Source organism: Panthera pardus, unplaced genomic scaffold (assembly GCF_024362965.1).
Source record: "Panthera pardus isolate Hobbes unplaced genomic scaffold, ASM2436296v1 HiC_scaffold_24, whole genome shotgun sequence".
Classification (NCBI taxonomy): domain Eukaryota; kingdom Metazoa; phylum Chordata; class Mammalia; order Carnivora; family Felidae; genus Panthera; species Panthera pardus.
Window position 1 is genome coordinate 107,148,953 of NW_026526810.1, and position 21,789 is coordinate 107,170,741.

Here is a 21,789-nt window from a genome sequence, read left to right on the forward strand (position 1 = left end):
CTGCCAACTTAGAATCTGAAGCAGTTCCCATTTTGAACTGTCCAAAATTAATTTCATACTTCGTAATCAAGTCAATTGTAAATTGTGATATTCAAGAATTCGCATCCGAGGCGTCTGGGTGGCTCAGTCGGTTAAGCGTCCGACTTCAGCTCAGGTCACGATCTCGCGGTCCGTGAGTTCGAGCCCCGCGTCGGGCTCTGGGCTGATGGCTCAGAGCCTGGAGCCTGCTTCCTATTCTGTGTCTCCCTCTCTCTCTGCCCCTCCCCCGTTCATGCTCTGTCTCTCTCTGTCTCAAAAAGAAATAAACGTTAAAAAAAAAAAAAAGAATTTGCATCGTTTTTGAGGGAAGAAGACCTAAAATGAATTCAGAATGCCTCTGTATGTGATAGTCTTAACCCTTCCTGTTATTGAAGAATTTAGATGTGCAACTTTGTTGAATGATAACAAGATTTAAGATCCTCTGTAGTTCAGTTTGAAATCCCAGGTAATAAGTAGTAATGCTAAATGTAGTACAGGTATTTCTTAAAACCTGATGGAATTGTGGAAGTCTCAGTCTGCCTCAAATACTAGTATTGAATGTCTAATTTTATTGAAATAAAATAGAACTAGGTAGCAGTTGGTCTGGAAATTCTTCTGCCCCAGTTATATGGATTTTTAAGTGATGAGGCCTTGGGGTTAACTACTGGATAATTACATCTAAGTATCTGTTGCAAGCCCTGTATGTCACTGGGGGTCAGTTTTCTAGTAACCAAAAAATATACCCTAGCTTCTACACCTTACATATTCCTTTCATTAATTCTTCATGCATTTGACAAAGGCAAATTGGGGAATCAAGAGGGATGCTAAAAGCAAAAAAAAAAAAAAAAAAAAAAGAAAGAAAGAAACAATGAAATAGGTTTTGTGTTGAAGCAGTTGAGCATAATGTTTAAGAGTACAGATTCTGGAGCTAAATTACTAGATTCAGATAGTGACTCTGCCATTTGCTGGCTGTTGTGAGCCTGGGCAAATTACTTGGACATTTTATGACTCTTTTGTAAGATGAGTATCTATCTCATAGGATTGTTGTGAGAACTAAATGAATTAGTATATGTAAAGCAATTATAGTAGAACATGCTTAACATAGTACTTAAAAAATATTGGCTATTATGATAGAGATGAAGGAGAATATTGGTAGCACCTCTGTTATATAGAAATTGTCCATCCGGAAACCTCATTAGTCTAAAGGATCAGAAAAGTCTCTGATTAGCTAAATAGGTAGACTGACTGTCCCTGGCTGTCACTTCTGTGTATCATTTTTTGTAATTCTAGTGGGTTAGTATGCCAGTTCTCAATTTACTGCCTCTCAGCTCCAAATTCACTCTCCGTTGACCACTCTGCAGAAATGGATCTGGGCCCTTTAAATATCTTTCCTTTGCCAGCTGGCACAACATCGTACTTTGTCAATAGGGGATACTGGAGAGAAATTTAAGAGGAATGGCTTTTCCTTCTTGGTCCATGCTTGCCCAGCAGGCTCCTAGGCAACTATTCTGGCAACAATTCTTATAGGCCAGGCTGCCCAGCTTCCCCTGCAGGCTCCTCGCAGTGCATATGTTTGACTTCTCAGGCCTCTGGAAGGCTTCTCCAGGGCCCAGCTCCTGCAGGCAGGTTTTCAAGACCCAGACTCCCGCTGAGCACATACTTCTCCGGCACCCAGCACCCAGCAGTTCTCACTGGCAGCACTTCCCCTTGGCAGTGTTGCAGGAGAGCCTCTCCAGTAAGACACTTTCCCATAAACAGCTTTCCCCAACAGCCAAGAGTGCAGATTTCCAGCAAGTTCCACCAGTGTAGCACCACAGAAACTTCTCTGCCTGTAATATTGTGACTTATAATCAGTATATATTTGGTCTTCCTGTTTCTGGCACAAAGCTCTTAAAACCCTTGGAATTTCCCAAGTGATGAGAGCCATAAAGGTATCTTCTGGCTGTGAATGAGATGATTTTTAGAACGCCCATGGTTAATGTAGGGTTGGAGGCTGGTTGCCAGGGGAACCAACCAACTGAGGGATTGGAAGGTTGGAACCTTCATTCCCAGCTGGGAAGAGAGAGGGGCTGGAGGTGAGATCAACTGCCAGTGGCCAATGATTTGATCAATCTTGCCTAGGTAATGAAGCCTCCATAAAACCCCAAAAAGACAGGGTTCAGAGAGCTTCTAGGTCGATTGACACATGGAGGTGCTGGAAGAGTTTTACGCCTGGGGAGGGCATGGAAGCTCATCGCCCTTTCCCCATACCTTGCCCTGTGTATCTCTTCCATCTGGCTATGTCTGAGTTCTGTCTTTTTACAAGTAACTGGTTAATCTAGTAAGTAAAATGTTTCTTTGAGTTCTGTGAGCTGCTGTCTCAGGTTAACCAAATCCAAGGAGAGGGGATCATTGGGACCTCCAGTTTATAGCCAGTCAGACACAGCTGACAAACCTGGACTTGCACCAGTGTCTGAATGTAGCCAGGGCGCAGGGGTGCAAGAGCACCCCGTTTGGCCACTGGCCACTGACCAAACCCAAAGGCAGAGAGATGAGAGGTGGTAAAACAAGAATTTATTTCAGCGAGGCCAGCGCTGGGAAGACAGTGCACTGGCATCTCAAAACTGTCTCCAAAGGGCCAAAAATACTTTCAGGTTTCTATAGGAAAATGTCGGGCAAGGCCTGATGGGTAGATGCACGATAATCAGGTCAGTCATTGCCTTGGGGTCAGTTATACAGGGTCTTGCTGGCTCTAGGCAGCCCTTTATTGCTCTCAAGGGGGTAGTTTCAAAGGGGGTGGTTTCAGTTCCCTTCAGGGGATGTTTGGCCCTCAGGGTCTTTTGTCTGAGTTAAGAGATAACCTGGAAAGAAGAACTTGATCAGTTAGAAAGTTAGAATGGAGGTAATTGAAGTCCTCTTTCATGAAGGTGAGGGGCAGTCTTGTAGGACTGAACCCTTAACCTGTGGGAGCTGATGTCTCCAGCAGATAATGTTAGAACTAAGTTGGATTGTGGGACACCCAGCTGTGGCCCAGTATTGCTTGATGTGGGGAACCCCTCACCCCCCAACACACACACACCCCAAAATTGGTCCCAGAATCTTTAACCTCTCTTCACTGAGCCCCAGCCATGCCCCTTCCAGCAGGGTTTGGATTTCAGTCCACATGGGACCTCTTTGACCACCCTTACCTCAGTCTTACAGTAGACACTCCTCCTTTTATCTGCTATTCTTACATTCTTTAGAGGTCTCGTTTATTAGCTCATTTCTCATTATTCCATCCCCAGTTTTAAGCTTTCTCTGTTCAAATTATGATTTTTCTTTCTTGATTGGACCCTGACTAATACAACTGTGTAATGGGTCATAAAAATCGAATAACTACTAAGACTGAACAGTGAATCAGGCCTGGAGGAAGATAAGGCAGTTCAAGTGCCATGATGTGAGGTAGCTGACCTTCAGTGTCAGTGTCTGGAAGTCATTAGGGAGTAGTGGAAACTGTGGTCATCTGAAGAACTTGGGCCATTTGACGACCCCTGCCTTGGTGTCACCAAATCTTCCTCCTCTTGAGAAGCTGGAAGTCAGGATTTTTCATGAAATTTTCTGAATTTTACATTTTGGCTACCGAATCAAATATTGTTACATCGCTGTGTGGGCCAAACAGCCCATGTTTGTGAGTTGCCAGTCTAGAACTTCTGGGCTGGACTGATTTCTAAGCTCTTGGAAAACTAGAAGTAGCAGACTAGGAGGTGTGGGGGAAGCAAGGAGAGGAGACACATTGTAACACAATAACCAGAGGGGGAGACTGGAAAACACTTCGAACTATTACAAAACATCAAAGTGCAGTCCTTTGGAACCATTTAATAAAGGAGAAAACATCTCCCTGTTCACATTAAGGGCATTGTGCTTTCTAATCTGACCACAGTGCAATAATAGTAATAATAGCTACAGTGTAAGTTTATGTGTTAAGTTCTGTGTTGATTTTAATAGTAACCTTGAAAGGGAAGAATTTTTGTCCTCTTTATAGATGAGGAAACTAAGCTCATACTGATTTTACAAAGTTCAAAGGGGCTATTTATATAGCCGCTAAATAAATGAACAAAAATTCTTTCCTTGAAAAGAATGGCTATATAATATAGGCTGTCTGTGAAAATTTAGAAAATATGATAATCTGTAAAAGGAAAATAAAATCATCTATTATCACGTTGTCCAATGAGAATCACTAGTAACATTTTTTATTTCTTTCCATTCTTTTTTTTCTACTTGTCTACATTTTTAATGTGGTTAATTATGTGGTTTATGTATAATTTTGCATTCTCCCTTCTCTTACCTGGTAGTATAACATAAGCATTCTATTACTAAAATTGTGTTCTAGGCATTTTTTAATGTTTTCATTACGTTCAGTTATTTTATGCATAGAATTTTTTTTTAAATTTTTTTCAACGTTTATTCATTTTTGAGAGGCAGAGAGAGACAGAGCACAGGTGGTGGAGGGGCAGAGAGAGAGGGAGACACAGAATCTGAAACAGGCTTCAGGCTCTGAGCTGTCAGCACAGAGCCCGATGCGGAGCTCAAATCCACGAACCATGAAATCATGAGCCAAGCCGAAGTTGGACGCTTAACCGACTAAGCCACCCAGGCGCCCCTGCATAGAAATTCTTATATATTTAATTTGTTCTCAAAATTTTGCCATGGTAATAGTGTGGAATAAACATTTTTGTGTCTAATGCTATGAACATAGTTCAGAGTATTTCCTCAGAAGTAGAATGACAGGATCAAAGGGCATAAATGTTCTTAAGGTTCTCAATCTGTATTACCAGGTTTTTTAATGCATTTTTTTCCAACAAATGCAAATGACACTGTATTCTCACAAACATTGAATATTTTTATTGTTAAGTTTTAAAACTTTGCTAATTTAATAGAGAAAAATGTATCTTTATTTACTTTTTCTCAGGTCAACTGAACTTCTTATCTATTAATAATACATATATTGCCAGGTTCTGGTGTTTTCCCAGGTTCTTTCCCAACAGGTTTTGGTTTGTGTTTGTTTTTGTAGTCACACTGAACAGTCTTACGGGATTTCCGTTTATGTTTAGTTATTTTATGTTTGAAAAGACTGCTCAAAAAGAAAAACAAATTAGTCCTGTCTTCCAAGGTTGGAGGAAGTGGCATTAATAAAGTATTGCTTGTTCTTACCTCTATGTCAAATGAATTAGGACAGGGGAAGCCTGTATGCCACTGGGAAAATGGCAGATTTGGAGCCTCGTTTGCTTGAATTTTTACCCAAGTATCCGGGTTTTGAGTTCTTATTCTTGCGAAGGAGGGGCCTAGGAGCCCTTTATGCGTGCTGCTAATGATGTTGGAGATAAGTGCCCACAGTCCTCTGTGCTGAGTGAGCTGATGTCATGCACCTACGTGGTGATACTGGCAGTGCCATGTGTGCTTCTAACAGAGGAGGACACTGAACTTGCTCAGGGTCACGCTGCGGCAACTTAGAAGCAGGAAACCTTTGGGCGTCTAGTCTCGGCTGTAAGGACTTGAAGGACAAAGTTCATATTTAAGTTTTCTTCGTCATCTGTTACTGACAATTAAAAGCAGGTAATATAGCAGTTAAAGTGAATATCGTAAAGTTAAAGGAAGTCCCTCCTTGAAGTAGGTTTGTGTGTAAGAATATAAAGATGGCCTTTGTTGCTTGAACAGTAGTACTTTGCACTTGGGATATTTCATTGCTGCAGTGCCTAGAGCTTTGAAGGAAGTAGTCTTATAATAAGTGACACATCTTGAATTTTTTCGGAGACTATAGTTGATGCTGTCAGTACTAAAATGAGCATGGTACAAGGGGCGTTGAAATAAACTTTTAAATGCTAAAAGCTTTAAATTAGTGGCTTATATTTCATCAAACCAAATAATTTGACTGTTTCTATGAGCAGTGAAGAAAAACCATTTAACTATGTTGGTGTCTGCCGAGAAAATTAAACTGACTTCCAAGCTTTACACTGATAGTTAATGGCATTCAATACAAGCTGTTTTAATTAATACATCTGGTCAGTCCTTTGGCTCAGTCAGGCTGCAGCTGTGAAACTGTAAAATGAAATAACGTAAAGCCAATGGCATTGCATGGTTCCTGCCTCTCGAGCAAATACGTCATTTCTCTGACAGAAATTATTACTTTGGGCACTCTCTGTTTATCTTGAACCACACTTGGAATTTGTAGTTCTTCATTTAAGTACATCCTAACAGTGATTTACCAAAAGCAAAGGAGAGAACCTGTTGGCATTTTAACTTTGACATATATACAATTTTGAGATTGAATCTCAAGTTGTGAAGCTCTGTGAAAAAATAACAGCTATACAGATAACATGGAGCCACGTCTGTAGTGCTTGAAATAAATCAGATTGCATCTAAAATAGTTTAGGTAGTTAAGAAATTAGTAAAAAATAAAACTGGAAACTATAACCAGTGGCAGTGATTGACTACTGGTTCTTTTTTTCATCAGAAGTGTTACCTCTGTAGTATTAGTCACCCTGAGAAGGTTAGCAGACATTTATCAAGCTCATAAAAGTTGTGGAGGGTAAATAATCTCTGTATTGCCTGGTTGAAGATTGAAATGGTGACTAAACAAGGTTTTGAGCTCCTTGGGGAAAAAAAAATAAGTGTCATTTCAGGTAGTTGTATTAATGAGACAAATGACAACATTACCTCACGTTCGCTTTAATGGAATCCTGTTATGGTTCTTTATTATATGTACTTGAATACCCTTTGAGCCGAAGCATAAATTCTAAAGCAGCTAACCACTGAAAATATTTGACATGGTTACACTTGTAAAGAATATGTTAGGCCTATTTCCCAGGCCTGATGAAGCTCCACTGCATTTGTGTATATGTTGATATTAGAGCCAGTGACATGGGGGGTACCAGTCCCTAGTGCTTTGCATGGTGCCAGGCATTTAATTCATTCTTCCAATAAATTTTTAGGGAGAATCTGGTATATGCCAGATTCTGTCCTCTAAACTGCTGAACGTTGAGCAGTAAATTAACAACAAAAATCCCTTCTCTCATAGAACTTACAATTTTGGGAGGGAAGGACAAACATAGTACTCAGTGGATGTTTAACTTCATTTGGTAAATGTGCTTTACTTAATTTCAAAAGGAACTAAAACATAATGCAGTTATTTTAGCTTGCTTGGTCTTTCCTCTAAGAAAGTACTCTAAAACTAGTTGACTTTACTCATGTTTACCTTGATCTCTTCTCACAATTTCTCAAATTCTTTGTTTCTAAATTTGCTTATGTATTATAATACAGACCTCATGTTTACACTGCAAGTCAGGGTTTTCCAGGCTTTTGGGTTTCATGGTCCAGTAATATATATATTTTTTAAGTTTTTATTTATTTATTTTGAGGGAAAGAGAGAAAGGGAGAATCCCAATCAGGCTCCGCCATTTTGGCACAGAGCCTGATGCAGGGCTTGATCTCATGAAACTGTGAGATCATGACCTGAGCCAAAATCGAGAGTTGGACACTTAACTAATTGAGCCCCAGGCTGGTAATACTTTTGAATTTAGGGAAGATTGACACAAGATTGCTTGTTTTTAATTTTGCCAAGCGGAGACACTAAAAAACAAAAACTATTGTCACCAGATGGTTTTTTAAAAGAAAGGACATTTTAAGACCAAAAAGTAGGTAGGGCGTAATCTCAGAAGAAAGAATAGTCCTCTACATTGAAGAAATAAAACCTTAGGAAAAGCTTGCTACGTTGTCCTCCTCTTACTTTGCCCTGGACCTTTAGAAACTGTCAATAGAGAACAAATATAACTATAATTTTGGTTTTCCTCTTGATGTTGCTGAGGGATTCTTCCGGCTCATACTGTTTAAAGAGGTTGTACAATTGCATGTTATCTTTTTTCAGATAATGGGTTGTATGGGTTTTTTTTTACATATTTATTTTGAAGGAGAGAGAGAACACACACACATACGCACACACATGGGAGGGGCAGAGAGAGAGAGGGAGAGAAAGAATCCCAGGGAGCCTCCGTGTTGTCAACGCAGAGCTCAACTCGGGACTCAATCTCATGAACCGTGAGATCATGACCTGAGCCCAAATCAAGAGTCTGATGCTCAACAGACTGAGCCACACAGGCTCTCCCAGACTGTATGTGTTGTGCCATGTGGTGGACATTGTCTTCGAATGTACAGGGCAACAGTGTGCATTGTCAAATCTAATCATGCTCCTGCCACTAACTAGCCCTAGCCGTGTGATCTTGAGCAAATTATTTCTCACCTTTGGCCTTTGGTTCTTCATCTGTGTATCAAGAGAGGATCAGTTTTTACATTTTCTTTGAGTTCTTAAACTTGGATTCTATGTCAATAACTTTGGTAGCTAGTATCCCTCTTTTTAAAGTATGCACCTAAAGATTAATAAAATAAAAATAAACAATTTTTGTTGTGTCTTTCTAAAGATTTGGACCAAGTTCCTTTTCATATTCTTCCAGCTGAGCGTTTAATTGTTCATACATGATTAAAAAAGAGATGTAATTTCATGACTATGTGCTTTAAAGACTTACCATGATTTCTTGTAATGACATTTTGCTGCACATGGAAATGCAAGTGTTTTCAAGCTTACTAGGGCCTTTGGGACATTCTTACAAAATCTATTGCAATATATTTAGAAATATGGTCCATATAGGGGTGCCTGGATGGCTCAATTGGTTAAGTGACTCTTGATATTGGCTCAGGTCATGATCTCACGGAGTGTGGAGCCTGCTTGGGATTCTCTCTCTATCTCTCTCTCTTTCCCTCCCTCCCTCCCCCCCCTTCTCATTTCTTCTCTCTCTCAAAATAAATAAACATTAAAAATATATATATATATTGTCCATAGAAATAAGTGAATGGAATTATGGGTAATTTCACCTTGGAGAGAAGAATATCTAAAAATATTAGATTATTTTATTTATTTATTTTTTACTTTTATGTTTTATTTTTTAAAATTTACATCCAGGGACGCCTGGGTGGCTCAGTCGGTTAGGCGTCCGACTTTGGCTCAGGTCATGATCTCGCGGTCCGTGAGTTCGAGCCTCGCGTCGGGCTCTGTGCTGACAGCTCAGAGCCTGGAGCCTGTTTCAGATTCTGTGTCTCTCTCTCTCTCTGACCCTCCCCCATTCATGCTCTGTCTCTCTCTGTCTCAAAAATAAATAAACGTTAAAAAAAAAAAATGTAGGGGCGCCTGGGTGGCGCAGTCGGTTAAGCGTCCGACTTCAGCCAGGTCACGATCTCACGGTCCGTGAGTTCGAGCCCCGCATCAGGCTCTGGGCTGATGGCTCAGAGCCTGGAGCCTGTTTCAGATTCTGTGTCTCCCTCTCTCTCTGCCCCTCCCCCATTCATGCTCTGTCTCTCTCTGTCCCAAAAATAAATAAACGTTGAAAAAAAAAAAAAAAAAAAAATGTAAAATTTACATCCAAATTAGGGTTAGCATATAGTGCAACAGTGTTTTCAGGAGTAGATTCCTTAGTGCCCCTTACCCATTTAGCTCATCCCCCCTCCCACAACCCCTCCAGTAACCCTCAGTTTGTTCTCCATATTTATGAGTCTCTTCTGTGTTGTCCGCCTCCATGTTTTTATATTATTTTTGTTTCCCTTCCCTTATGTTCATCTGTTTTGTCTCTTAAAATCCTCATGAGTGAAGTCATATGATTTTTATCTTTCTCTGACAAATTTCACTTAGCATAATACCCTCCAGTTCCATCTACGTAGTTGCAAATGGCAAGATTTCATTCTTTTTGATTGCTGTGTAATACTCCACTGTGTGTGTGTGTGTGTGTGTGTGTGTGTGTGTGTGTACACACATACCACATTTTCTTTATCCATTCATCCATCATTGGACATTTGGGCTCTTTCCATACTTTGGCTATTGTTGATAGTGCTGCTATAAACGTGGGGGTGCATGTGTCCCTATGAAACAGCACACCTGTATCCCATGGATAAATGCCTAGTGGTGCAATTGCTGGGTCGTAGGGTAGTTCTATTTTTAGTTTTTTGAGGAACCTCCATACTGTTTTCCAGAATGGCTGCACCAGCTTGCATTCCCAAGATTATTTTATTTTTTTAAAGTTTGTTTATTTTGAGAGACAGAGAAAGCACAGGTTGGGGAGGGGCAGAGAGAGTAGGGAAGAGAGAGAATCTTAGGCAGGCTCTGAACTGCCAGCAAACAGCCAGACATGGGCTCAAACTCAAGAAAATGTGAGATCATGACCAGAGCTAAAATCAAGAGTCAGAGGCTTAACCAACTGAGCCACCCAGGCGGCCCGCATTAGATTATTTTAAATAGGTTAAAATTTAAAAGGCAACATTTTAGGAGAATTCTTTGTTTACTTTATTGATTTGAAGGTCTTTTTCTTCATGCCCATAGATATTTAAGTTCTTCTGGATGGCATGTATCCCTCAGTTATCTTAAATTTCACCTGCGTCTTAATTTTGTAGTATGCGAGCCTCAAGAACTCACCTCTGCTCCTGCTTTTTATAACTTGTCTCAATGTAGTACTTCATATGAGCCAATGTAGAATATTTTAAAGCACTTGGTAAATGCCTAGTAAATTTCTGGATTGGTCCAGAATTGTGAATACTACTGGGTTTTCCATGCAGTCATTGACATAAAATTGTGATGAATGATTTTTAAGAAATGTTTGAATGACAGATGAATTGTTTAAGAAAAAATTTTGGGGACGTGCCTGGGTGGCTTAGTCAGTTGAGTGTCCAACTCTTGGTTTTGGCCTAGGTCATGATCTCACAGTTTTGTGAGTCCCAGCCCCATGTCTGGCTCTGCACTGGCTGTGAGGAGCCTGCTTGGGATTCCTTCTCTCTCTCTCTCTCTCTCTCTCTCTCTCTCTCTCCCTCCCTCCCTCCTTCCCTCCCTCCCTCTCTCTCTCTCTCTCTGCCCCTCCCCTGCTTGTGCTGTCTCTGTCTCAAAATAAATAAATTTCAAAAAAAAGAAAAAGAAAAAAATTTGGAAATGCCTTTTAGTATCCCACATAGACTCTGAGTTTGGTTTCAGAGAGTTGCCATGAAGAAGCTTTGTTAAAATTGAATGGTTCTAAAATGAATCCTTTCAAGGATCCTGGCTGAGTAAATTACTACCTAGGTAATTTTTATAGATCTGTAATTTTGTAGAGTAAAAGGTACCAATCTTAATAGTTCGATGAATTTTGGCAAATGTGAACAAATGTACCTAACATTCCAGTCAAGATTTAGAACCTTTCCATCATCCTAAAAAAGAAATAACCTGGTGCCATTTTCTAGTTAATCCCTCCTGCCACTGTATTTTCCCAGTAACCCCCATCTGCTAGGGGCAACCACTGTTGTGATTTCTTTTGCCAAAGCTTAGTTTGGCCTGCTTTTGAATTTCATATAAATAGGCTCAGTAAGTAACTCTTGTGTAAGACTTCTTTCATTCAAACATCAGGACGTGTTTTTGAAATTCATTCAGGTTGCTGTATGTAGCGGTAGTTTATTCCTTTTTGTTACTGAGTTCCATCGTATGAATATATCACAGTTAGTTTATACATTCCCCTATCGATGGACATCTGATCCAGATTGTGCCTAGTATTGAGAAAGCGTCTACGAACATTCTTGCACAGGTTTTTTTGTGAACATTGTTATGTCTCCTGGAAAATACCCAAAGTGAAATTGTTGGTTTAACTTGATATGAGACTAATGGTTTTCCAAAGTGGTTGTACCATTTCATGGACCCACCAGCAACACGTGAGTCTTCCAGTTGCTCTGTGTCTTTGCCATTACTTAGGTTTGTCAGCCTTTAATTTGAGCCATTTTAGTGGCTGGAAAGAGGTATCTTGTAATTTAGATTTGCATTTTCCTGGTGACTAAAGATGTTGAGTACTCTTTCATGGGCTTATTGGACATCCCTATATCTTTGGTGAAGTGGCTGTTCAGTGTTTTACCCATTTTTTGTTGTGTGGGTTTTTTTGTTTGCTTTTGCCCGTTACTGAGTTGTGGAAGTTCTTTATCAGTATCTTAGGTTGGGTTCCCCAGAAAACAGACTCTGAGGAGGAGATTTGCACACAGGAAGTTTATTGGGGGATACTGTGGGGAATAACACCTGGGGAAGAACGAGCAGGATTAAGCAGATGGAGAAGTTGAACTGTTATTCGGTTATATTAGAGGCCTCAGCTCACCTTGCAGCAGGCTCTGAAGCTGGATGGCCCTTCAGAGATTTCCTGAATGGAGACAAGGAGACCTGGCTCTGTACCTCCCTCCATACAACCCAGTGGACTCGTCATGGGATATGGACTGCCCTGGGAGGGGTTCGTCAGTACTCTTTGGCCCAAGGTCAGGTCCTCACAGGGACTCAGCTGTCTCATCAGACTGCAACACTCCCCATGGCTAGGGGAACAGGTGTCTCCAACCTGAAGGAGGTTGATGTGGACAGTGTTCCCACAGCGTCTGTTACAGGTGTATGTATTGTAGCTATTTTCTTCCTGTATATAGCTTGTCTGTTCATTTTCTTAGTGGGTCAGCAAATGTTTTAAGTTCTGATGTGGAATTTTTTTGTGTCCTTGATAAGAAAATTTTGCCAACACCAAAACTGCACAGATATTCTTCCTTCTAAAAGTTTTTGAGTGCTAGATTTTATATTAAGGTATAATCCATCAGGAATCAATTTTTATGTATGATGTGAGCTGCCACCCAAGTAATTCTTGAGGGCGATCAGCTCTTTTAAGTACATCAGTTTCATTTCTTCTCATCTTCCCTTAATTTGCACTACAGGGGCGTCTTTCATTTCCATTTCCCAGAGTCAACCATGGTCAACGTCAGGATGCTGACAGGACAGTTTTCTTCCCCAAGCAATGTATTCGCTAGTTTGATTCGTGGAGTTCTGAAAGCAAGTCCCTAAAATGAAATGGTGTGCTCAGTGCAGTTCAGTTTACCATTATTCTTGTCCTTCCTTAGAAGTAAAACTTTACATTCATGAACCTTTTTTAGAAAACAAAGGTGACTTTTAAGAATTTGTTGGAGAAAATGAGAAGACTGACTCACATACCATGTCCCCTTCTACAGAGAATAGAGCTGTTTTTCTGTCTTGTGTTCTCTGTGCTCTGACAGTTTGTCTCAAATGAATGCTGTGATTAACAGTGCTTTGATGAGCTTAGTAACTTGTAAAAGACAAAAACTCTTAGAATAGCTCAGTATTAAATATTAAAATAGTAACACCAGTTGTTTGGTGTCATTTTTCCAAAATGCTTCAGTCACTTTCTCCTGTTGCCTCCTATATAAGACATGTACAACTGTTCTTATTTTACAGAAGAAAAGCTGAGGTACTGAATTATGAACCAGTTTGGACATGGGGCCATTTTCTGCCTCCCAAGCCAGTGCCCCCTACTACTGGATGCATTCAGAATGCTGTATCTATAAGTAGCTAATAACGGCCATCCTGAATGTATGAAGGACCCACCTGGCCTGTGTGCTGGGAAGCAGGGGGTTTCCCCTCTTGCTACATAGCAGGTATTAGCTGGTGCTGACATTGCAACTGTAGTTTCCCCGTTTTCACTGGAGACACAACGAGATCTAGATTCCTTCCTTCCTCCCAAACAAGGAAGGAGCCTTAATGCTTCAACCAGCCTTTCAACTAAGAACCCATTTTCCCACAGACACAGTATGTATACGTCTGTACGTGCATATGTTTGTCCCCCTAACCTCAGAGTCACAGGTTTAGTAGGAGAACAGAGATAATACAGATGGTTATTTTTCTTCACCTCATAAAGGAAACTAAAACAGAAAAGTGAAGCATGTACATGACACACCAGTAATTATTAAAACAATTTCATGAACAACATACATACTACCCCCTTTTAGTTTTTTAAATCATTTTTCATACTGCTAAGACTCCAGGAAGCCATATAGGGCACACCACTGCTTCAAGACACTTTGAAATGTAATCTTACATATCTTGTATGTTGGGAGGCAATCTCTCAAAGAAAACTGGGTGGAAAGAAAAAAATCGAGATTAGGTTGGATTAAAACCGTAGATCATTTATGGCATTGATTGTGATGATGGTTTCACAGGTATATGCGTATCTCCATACACATCAAGTTGTATACATTAAATATCTACAGCTTTTGGTATTTGAGTCATATCCATAGAACATTTTAGTACTGAATTAATTAAGCACATTTTTTTCATCGTACTACGTGTTCGTTGCAGCTCAATTATGAATACATTTTACAAATTGTATGTTACATATTATGTTTATAAAGTATAAAGTCAAAAATTTGTTAATGTTTAATTTATACTTAACTCTACTTATGTATACTTGCATTATAAATAGGAGATTATCGTTGCATATTGTCTGCCATCAGCTTTTTCCTCATGGCAGTACATCATGAGTTTCTATATCCATGAATAGAATCATAGTGGGGGTTTTTATTTTGTTTTTTTTTATTTAATTTTTGAGAGACAGAGAGAGAGCATAAGTGGGAGAAGAGCAGAGAGAGGGAGAGACACAGAATCCAAAGCAGGCTCCAGGCTCTGAGCTGTCAGCACAGAGCCCGATGGGGGCTCGAACCCATGAGCCACGAGATCACGACCTGACCCAAAGTCGGACGCTTTACTGACTGAGCCAGCCAGGCACCCCTCTTTTCAACAGTTTCTTATGTTTTCTTTCCAGGAGCGACTAAAGCTGGTGACTGTTCTGGGTGCTGGTCTTCTCTGTGGAACTGCGCTGGCGGTCATCGTGCCTGAAGGAGTACATGCACTTTATGAAGATATTCTTGAGGGTGAGAGAGAGAGAAGAGGGCCTTCTTTGAGAGATGTTGTTGACGTGGAGAGTTGAAAGGAGAAGCCTAGTGGGGTTTTTTTTCCTGAACATAGTTCATATTTGCCATACAATTCTACCCTGAAAAGAATTCTTAAAACTTCTCTTCTGACATCTTTGACATTGAACACACCCTTAGTAGTTTGTGTATTGGATGCCCCAATGGCTAATGATGTTAAACACTTTTTCATCTGCTTGTTTATCTTTATTATGTGTTCTTTATGATTCAAATTTTTGCCTATTTTTTAAATTGTGTTTTCTGGGGTGCCTGGGTAGCTCAGTCAGTTGAGTGTCTAAGACTCTTGATTTTGGCTCAGGTCATGATCCCAGGGTCATGGGATCGAGCCATGCTTTGGGCCCTGCACTGAGCTTGGAGCCTGCTTAAGATTCTTTTCTCTCTCTCTCTGCCCCTCTACCTGCTCATACTGTCTCTTTCTCTCTCTCTCTCTGTGTCTCAAATTAATTAATTAATTTTCTTATTATTGATTTTTGAGAGTTCTTTATATATTCTAAACACAAGTTGTTATTTTTTTGTTTTTTGCTTTTTTAAGTAAGCCCTAGGCCCAATGTGGGGCTCAAACTCACGACCCCAAGATGAAAGAGTCACATGTTCTACTGACTGAGCTACCAGGCATTCTCTGGATACAAGTCTTTTATCAGATAGGTGATCTGCAAATATTTTCTCCTACTCATTGGCTTATTTTTTCATTCTGTTAACAGTATCATTCACAGAGTAGTTTCTAATTTTGATGAAGTCCAATTTATCAATTCCTTCTTTCATGAATTATGCTTTGGAGTCATATCTAAAATCCCTTTGCTAAACCCAAGTTCACAAAGATTTTCTCTTTGGTTTTCTTCTAGAAGTTTTATAATTTTAGGTTTTACACTTAGATCCATGATCCATTTTGAGTTAATTCTGAATATGGTGTGAAGGTTTATTTTTTTGGATATGGATGGATGTCCAGTAGTTCCAACACCATTTGTTGAAAAGATTATTCCTTCTCTATTGAATTGTCTTTGCAGCTTTGTCAAAAATCAATTGACCACACTTGTGTTGGTCTATTTTTGTACTCTCTATTCTGTTCAGTTGATCTACATGTCTTTCCTTTGCCAATACAGCATTGTCTTGATGACTATAACTTTATAGCAAATCTTGACATCAGATAGTGGAGTCCTTCTAACTTTGTTCTTATTTTTCAGAATTGTTTTGGTTAAACTAGTTCCTTTGCCTTTCTAAATAATTTTAGAATCAGCTTGTCAGTATCTACAAAATATGGTGAGACTCTGATTGAGTTGAATCTAAGCTTAATTTGGGGAGAGTTGACATCTTAAAAATACTGTATTTTCCAATTCGTGAATGCAGTATAGATCTCCATATTTTTTTAGGCCTTTGATTTCTTTCATCAGTGTTACAGTTTTTTGTTTTTGGTTTTTTTTTTATTTTTTTAAACATTTTATTCATTTTTGAGAGAGAGAGAGAGAAAGTGTGAGCAGGGTAGGGGCAGAGAGAGAGGGAGACACAGAATCCAAAACAGACTCCAGGCTCCGAGCTGTCAGCACAGAGCCTGATGCGGGGCTCATATTCCCAAACCGCAAGATCATGACCTGAGCTGAAGTCGGCCGCTTAACCAACTGAGCCACCCAGGTGCCCGTTTTTGTTTTATTTATTTTATTTTTTTTTAATGTTTATTTATTTTTGAGAGAATGAGAGAGAGAGAGAGAAGCAGAGTGTGGGTGGGGGAGGTTCAGAGAGAGAGGGAGACACAGAACTCGAAGCAGGCTCCAGGTTGTCAGCACAGAGCCCGATGCGGGGCTTGAACTGAGATCACGACCCAAGCTGAAGTCGGACACTTAGCCAACAGAGCCACGCAGGTGCCCCTGTTTTGTATGGTTTTTTTGTTTTTTGTTTTTGTTTTGGGGTTTTTTTTTGGGGGGGGGGGGTTGGTTGTTTGTTTTTTAAGTAATTTCTACACCCAGCATGGAGCTCGAACTCAAAGCCCTGAGATCAAGAGTTGCATGCTCCACCAACGAGCCAGCCAGGTACCCCCAGTATTGTTTTTAGCATATAGATCTGCAGGTATTTTGTTAGATTTATACCTCAATAATTCATGTTTTTAGTATGATTGTAAATGGTACCGTAAAAATATTTTGATTTCCAGTATTCTAGTATATAGAAATTTGCTAAACCTAACTTGTTATAGGAGTTTTTTTGTAGATTCTTTGGGATTTGCTAAACAATCGCATCGTCTATGAATAGAGACAGTTTATTGTTTTCCTTTCCAGAAACACTTTAATGTTTATCTTTCCAATAGTCTTTTAAATTTTTTTTTCCTTTTCTTATTGCACTGGCTAGACTATCTAGTATGAGGTTTACTAGGAATGAAAGTAGTCAGCCTTGCCTTATTCTCATTCAGTCTTTCACCATTAAGTATAGTGATAGCTTGGGGCACCTGGGTGGCTCCGTCAGTTGAGCGTCCGACTTCAGCTCAGGCCATGATCTCACACTCCGTGAGTTTGAGCCCTGCGTCAGGCTCTGTGCTGACTGCTCAGATCCTGGAGCCCACTTCAGATTCTGTGCCTCCCCCTCTCTCTGCCCCTCCCCTGCTTATGCTCTGTCTCTCTCTGTCTCAAAAATAAAAAAAAAAATACTAAAAAAATTTTTTTTAAAAAGTATAGTGTTAGCTATAGGTTTTTTTAAAGACTTCCTTTTCAAGTTAAGAAAGTTTCTCCTTTTGGGGCACCTGGGTGGCTCGGTTGAGCGCCCCACTTTGGGTCAGGTCATGATCTCACAGTTCGTGAGTTAGAGCCCCATGTCGGTCTCTGTGCAACAGCTCAGAGCCTGGAGCCTGCTTCAGATTCTGTGTCTCCCTCTCTCTCTGCCCCTCTCCCGTTTGTGCTGTCTCTCAAAAATGAATAAATGTTAAAAAAAAAAAAAAAAGGAAGTTTCTCCTTTTATTCCTAGTTTGTTGCAAGTGTTTATCTAGTCTCTTAATGTTGTGAATTACAGTGATATTCAAATGTTGAACTAGACTTGTGTATACCACCCCCCTTGATTGTTAGTAGATTATCATCACTGGATTCAATCTGCTGATATCTTGTTGAGGGTATCTGTATCTTTGTTCAGGAGGACTATTGGCCTGTGGTTTTTCTTTCTTAAAATGTCTTTGTATGGTTTTGTTGTCAGAGTAACGCTGGTCTCTTAGTGTTGGAAAGTGTTGCCTCTTCTGCATTTTGGAAGTCTGTAAAAAAGCAAAAAATATTTCTTTCTTAAATGTTTGCTAGAATTTACCAGTGATACTATCTAGGCCTAGAGTTTTCTACTTTGGAAGGTTTTTAGCTATGAATTCAGTTTATTTAATAGACATAAGACCATTCAAATTACCCATTTTTTCTAAGTTAAAGAATTAGTCAGGGGCGTCTGGGTGGCTCAGTCGGTTGAGCGTCCGACTTTGGCTCAGGTCATGATCTCGCGGTCCGTGGGTTCGAGCCCCTCATCGGGCTCTGTGCTGACAGCTTGGAGCCTGGAGCCTGCTTCGGATTCTGTGTCTCCCTCTCTCTGCCCCTCCTCCCCACTCATGCTCTGTCTCTCTCTCTCTCTCTCTCTCTCTCTCTGTCAAAAATAAATAAACATTAAAGAATTTTTTAAAAATTACTCATAGTTGTTCATAGTAACCTTTTTTTCTAATGTCTTCATTAAATTTTTTTGCCCCAAAGAACCATGTTTGATTTCATTTTTTTTCTGCTTTATATTTTGTTGATTTCTGTTTTGCCTTATACATATTAAAGCTTTTTGGTCAGGTACCTACTACACATTTAGGATTTCTAGGTCTTATTGGTGAGTTGACCTTTTTTCATTATTATGTCCCTATTTATTCCTGATAAATGTTTCTTGTTCTCAAGTCTGCTTTATTTGATATTAACAAAGCCACTCCAGCCAGGTTCCTTTTGAGTAGTGTTTATATGGTATATCTTTTTTCATCCTTTTACTTTTAACGTATATCATTCACTATTTTTAAATTGGATTTATTGTAAAGAGCATATATTTGAATTATATTTTTTAAAATCTGATTTGACAATTTGTCTGTCTTCTAATTGGTGTATTTAGACCAGGGGTCAGCAAACTTTTTCTGTAATGGGTCAGACAGTAAATATTTCAGACTTTGTGAGTCATGTGGTCTCTATTGATACTATTGAATTCTGCCATTGTAATCAAGGGTACTGATTCTTTCCTTTGTGATCACCACTCTTCTGTTGAGCCATCCAGTGAACGTACTGTTTCAAATATTATATTTGTCAGTTTTAAGATTTCTACTTGGGTTCTTTTTATAGTTTCTATTTCTTCAAATGACATTCATTCATTTGAAGTGTTTTTTTACCTTTACCGATGAAAGTGTAGTTATAATAGCTGCTTTAAAGTCTTGAGTATTCCAGTATCTGAGTTGTCTTGGAGTTGGGTTGATTGTTTTTTCCCTTCATAATTGGTGAAATTTTTCTGTTTCTTTGTATGTCAAACAAGTTTGGGTTGTATTCTAGACATTTTTAATAATATATTTTGGGACTTTGAGTCCTTTCAAAATCCTCTAGAGAATATGTAATTCTTTTGTTTTAGCAGTCACTTAGCCTGGTTGGTTTCAGACTGTGAAACCAGTGGTGCCTTTTTGGGTGATGGTTTTAATTTTAGTTCAGTTTTCAAAGCCTTTGTAATGCTGCTTTGGGTATGTCCCATCCCTGCAGAGCTCAGGGGTGAGTCTGGGACTTGTGCCTTTATACACACTGTGAAGGGAACCCTTCTTAGCTCTTTCCTCTCCCGGATTCCTCTCACACTCCCTGGCTTCCAGGGGCCCATTTACTTCATTCTCTGGCCAGAAAGATGGAGTTTTTCTAGGAGTTTTAGCTGCCTCTGCTGTCACTGCACACTTCTGTGTAACTTGGGACACCTTCAGGCCAAAGTGGCAGGAGAAAAGAGAGAACAGAATAGCCAAATCTCCCGCGCCCCCCCCCCCCCCCCATGCTCTTCAGACCACTCCTGCCAGAAAGATGTGGTTTTTCTGGGGCTTGTAACTACCTGGCTTGCTGCCATGCCGTTCTGCAACTGGGACCACCTTCAAGGTAGGGCTGGGAAAGAAAAACGAGGGGTGGTTTCCCTCCGTACCAACACCTCTCAGCAACCCCTTTCCCTGGTCCTCTGGCCAGAAAGACAAGGTTTCTTTTGAAGTTTTCTGCCCTCTCTCCTCTTGCTATTGTTTACATTTGTTAGTCCTTAGGTAGTTGTTCTTTGTGTGTTTTGTTCCATTTTTGTAGTAATCGTGTAACTGAGGCTATAATAGGTTTACTCCATCTTAGCCAGCTCCAGAAGTCCCTGTCATTTTTAAAAAATTTTTATTTTAGTGTATTTATGAGACAGAGACAGAGCATGAGTGGGGGAGGGGCAGAGAGAGAAGGAGGCACAGAATCCCCAAGCAGGCAGGCCCCAGGCTCCGAGGTGTCAGCACAGAGCCCAATGCGGGAGTCGAACTCACAAAGTGTGAGATCATGACCTGAGCCGAAGTCAGACGCTTAACCGACTGAATCACCCAGGTGCCACCCCCATCATTCTTTTTAAAAAGTAAAATATTAATACCCGATTCTGTGAACATTTCTTGAAGTAGCTTAACCATCATACTAACTTCAAACTTTTAATCTCCAAATTTCCCACATGTCTCTGCACTCTGGTGAGCTTGCTCACATTGCTTTATTTTCTGCTACTTTATCATTTTCTTCCCCCACCCTTTTCCTCTTTTTCTTTTTGTAGATCAAATCAACTTTTCTCCCAACTTCAAGAAAGGAGTTTGTGTACATGTTTACCACAGCCTATAGTTTAGTTCTTCTGTGGACCTTATAATTATGATAATTAACAGATATTTTTTCAGAGCTCAGTGTACTGTGTTAACCAAGTGCCAGGATACTTTAATAAGCATTATTAAATACTAATTAATGTAAAAAGGAATCTCTCACATATTTTTCTATAATTATAGCTCTAAAATCACTGGAATTAGATCAGCATTCGTATGAGAAGACTGTCTTTCTACAGAAACAAGTTTTAAGAAGATGGTTTATGGAGGACTTCAGTGCTTGCTTACTGTGGGGCTAGATTTGAAGCCACCGTAATTTTTTGGAACATGAGAATTGGTACATTGAGGAAGGCAGGCTATGGGGTCAAAAACCTAAATATAAACCTGATACATTATTCATAACTGTTAGGATAGTCATCGGAACTGTTACCAGAAATGGCTCAATGTAGATTATTTTACTAATTTGTCAGTGAATGCCACATGTCAGATTTTTTAGAGAAATACAATCATCTTATGGCTTTGTCATTTTGCTCTACGTTTAAATAAAAGGAAGGTAAATCTGTTATATTTAACTCTTGTTCTGTCTCTTTAAAACTCTTAAACTTTATCCTCAGGATTCTGAAACATGGATGATTGTGGACTGGTATCTGTCTCTTCTACTTCTTAGTTTTTCTGCTAAAGTGTCTGATCTCTACTTTTTCTCCCTCCCTGCCCCCCACATTGTTTTATTACTCACTATTGTTTCTGACCAATATTCAGGTCAACTATGTAACATAAGATGTTTAAAAATGAATCTCCCAAATTCCATTTGATATATACCTATGTTCCTGGATATTTACTGAGCACTTAGCATATGCCAGGTGTTAATGTGAAGCTCTTCAGATATATTGTCTAATTATCACAACAACCCTCTGAGACAGATACTGTTTTGCAAACGAGGACATTAAGCCACAAGGGAATTGAACGACTTGTCCAAGGTACTCAGCCAGTAAGTGTCAGGATCAGGATTTGAACACAGTCTTTACTCTGAACCCTACACTTTTTTTTTTTTTTTTAGCATAAATTTCCCCACAGGGAGAATTTAACTGATGGCACTAGTTTACTTTCCTCTTAAAAGGCTAATTGCAACCAAATGAAGCGAATGTAAC

The 21,789-nt window shown here is 39.7% G+C and overlaps 1 protein-coding gene across 3 annotated transcripts in view; it reads left to right on the forward strand.

Annotated features, from left to right (window-relative positions):
- The window catches only part of SLC39A9 (solute carrier family 39 member 9), a 52,324-nt gene that overhangs the window by 6,417 nt on the left and 24,118 nt on the right, over positions 1–21,789 (forward strand). For all 3 annotated transcript variants that reach the window (XR_008417249.1, XM_053889535.1, XM_019451413.2), the window contains exon 2: positions 14,664–14,772. Coding sequence is in view for 2 of the 3 variants with exons in the window: in XM_053889535.1 (XP_053745510.1) it covers positions 14,664–14,772 (109 nt within the window). In the remaining variant the exon portion in view is untranslated. The remainder of the gene's footprint in view (positions 1–14,663; positions 14,773–21,789) is intronic.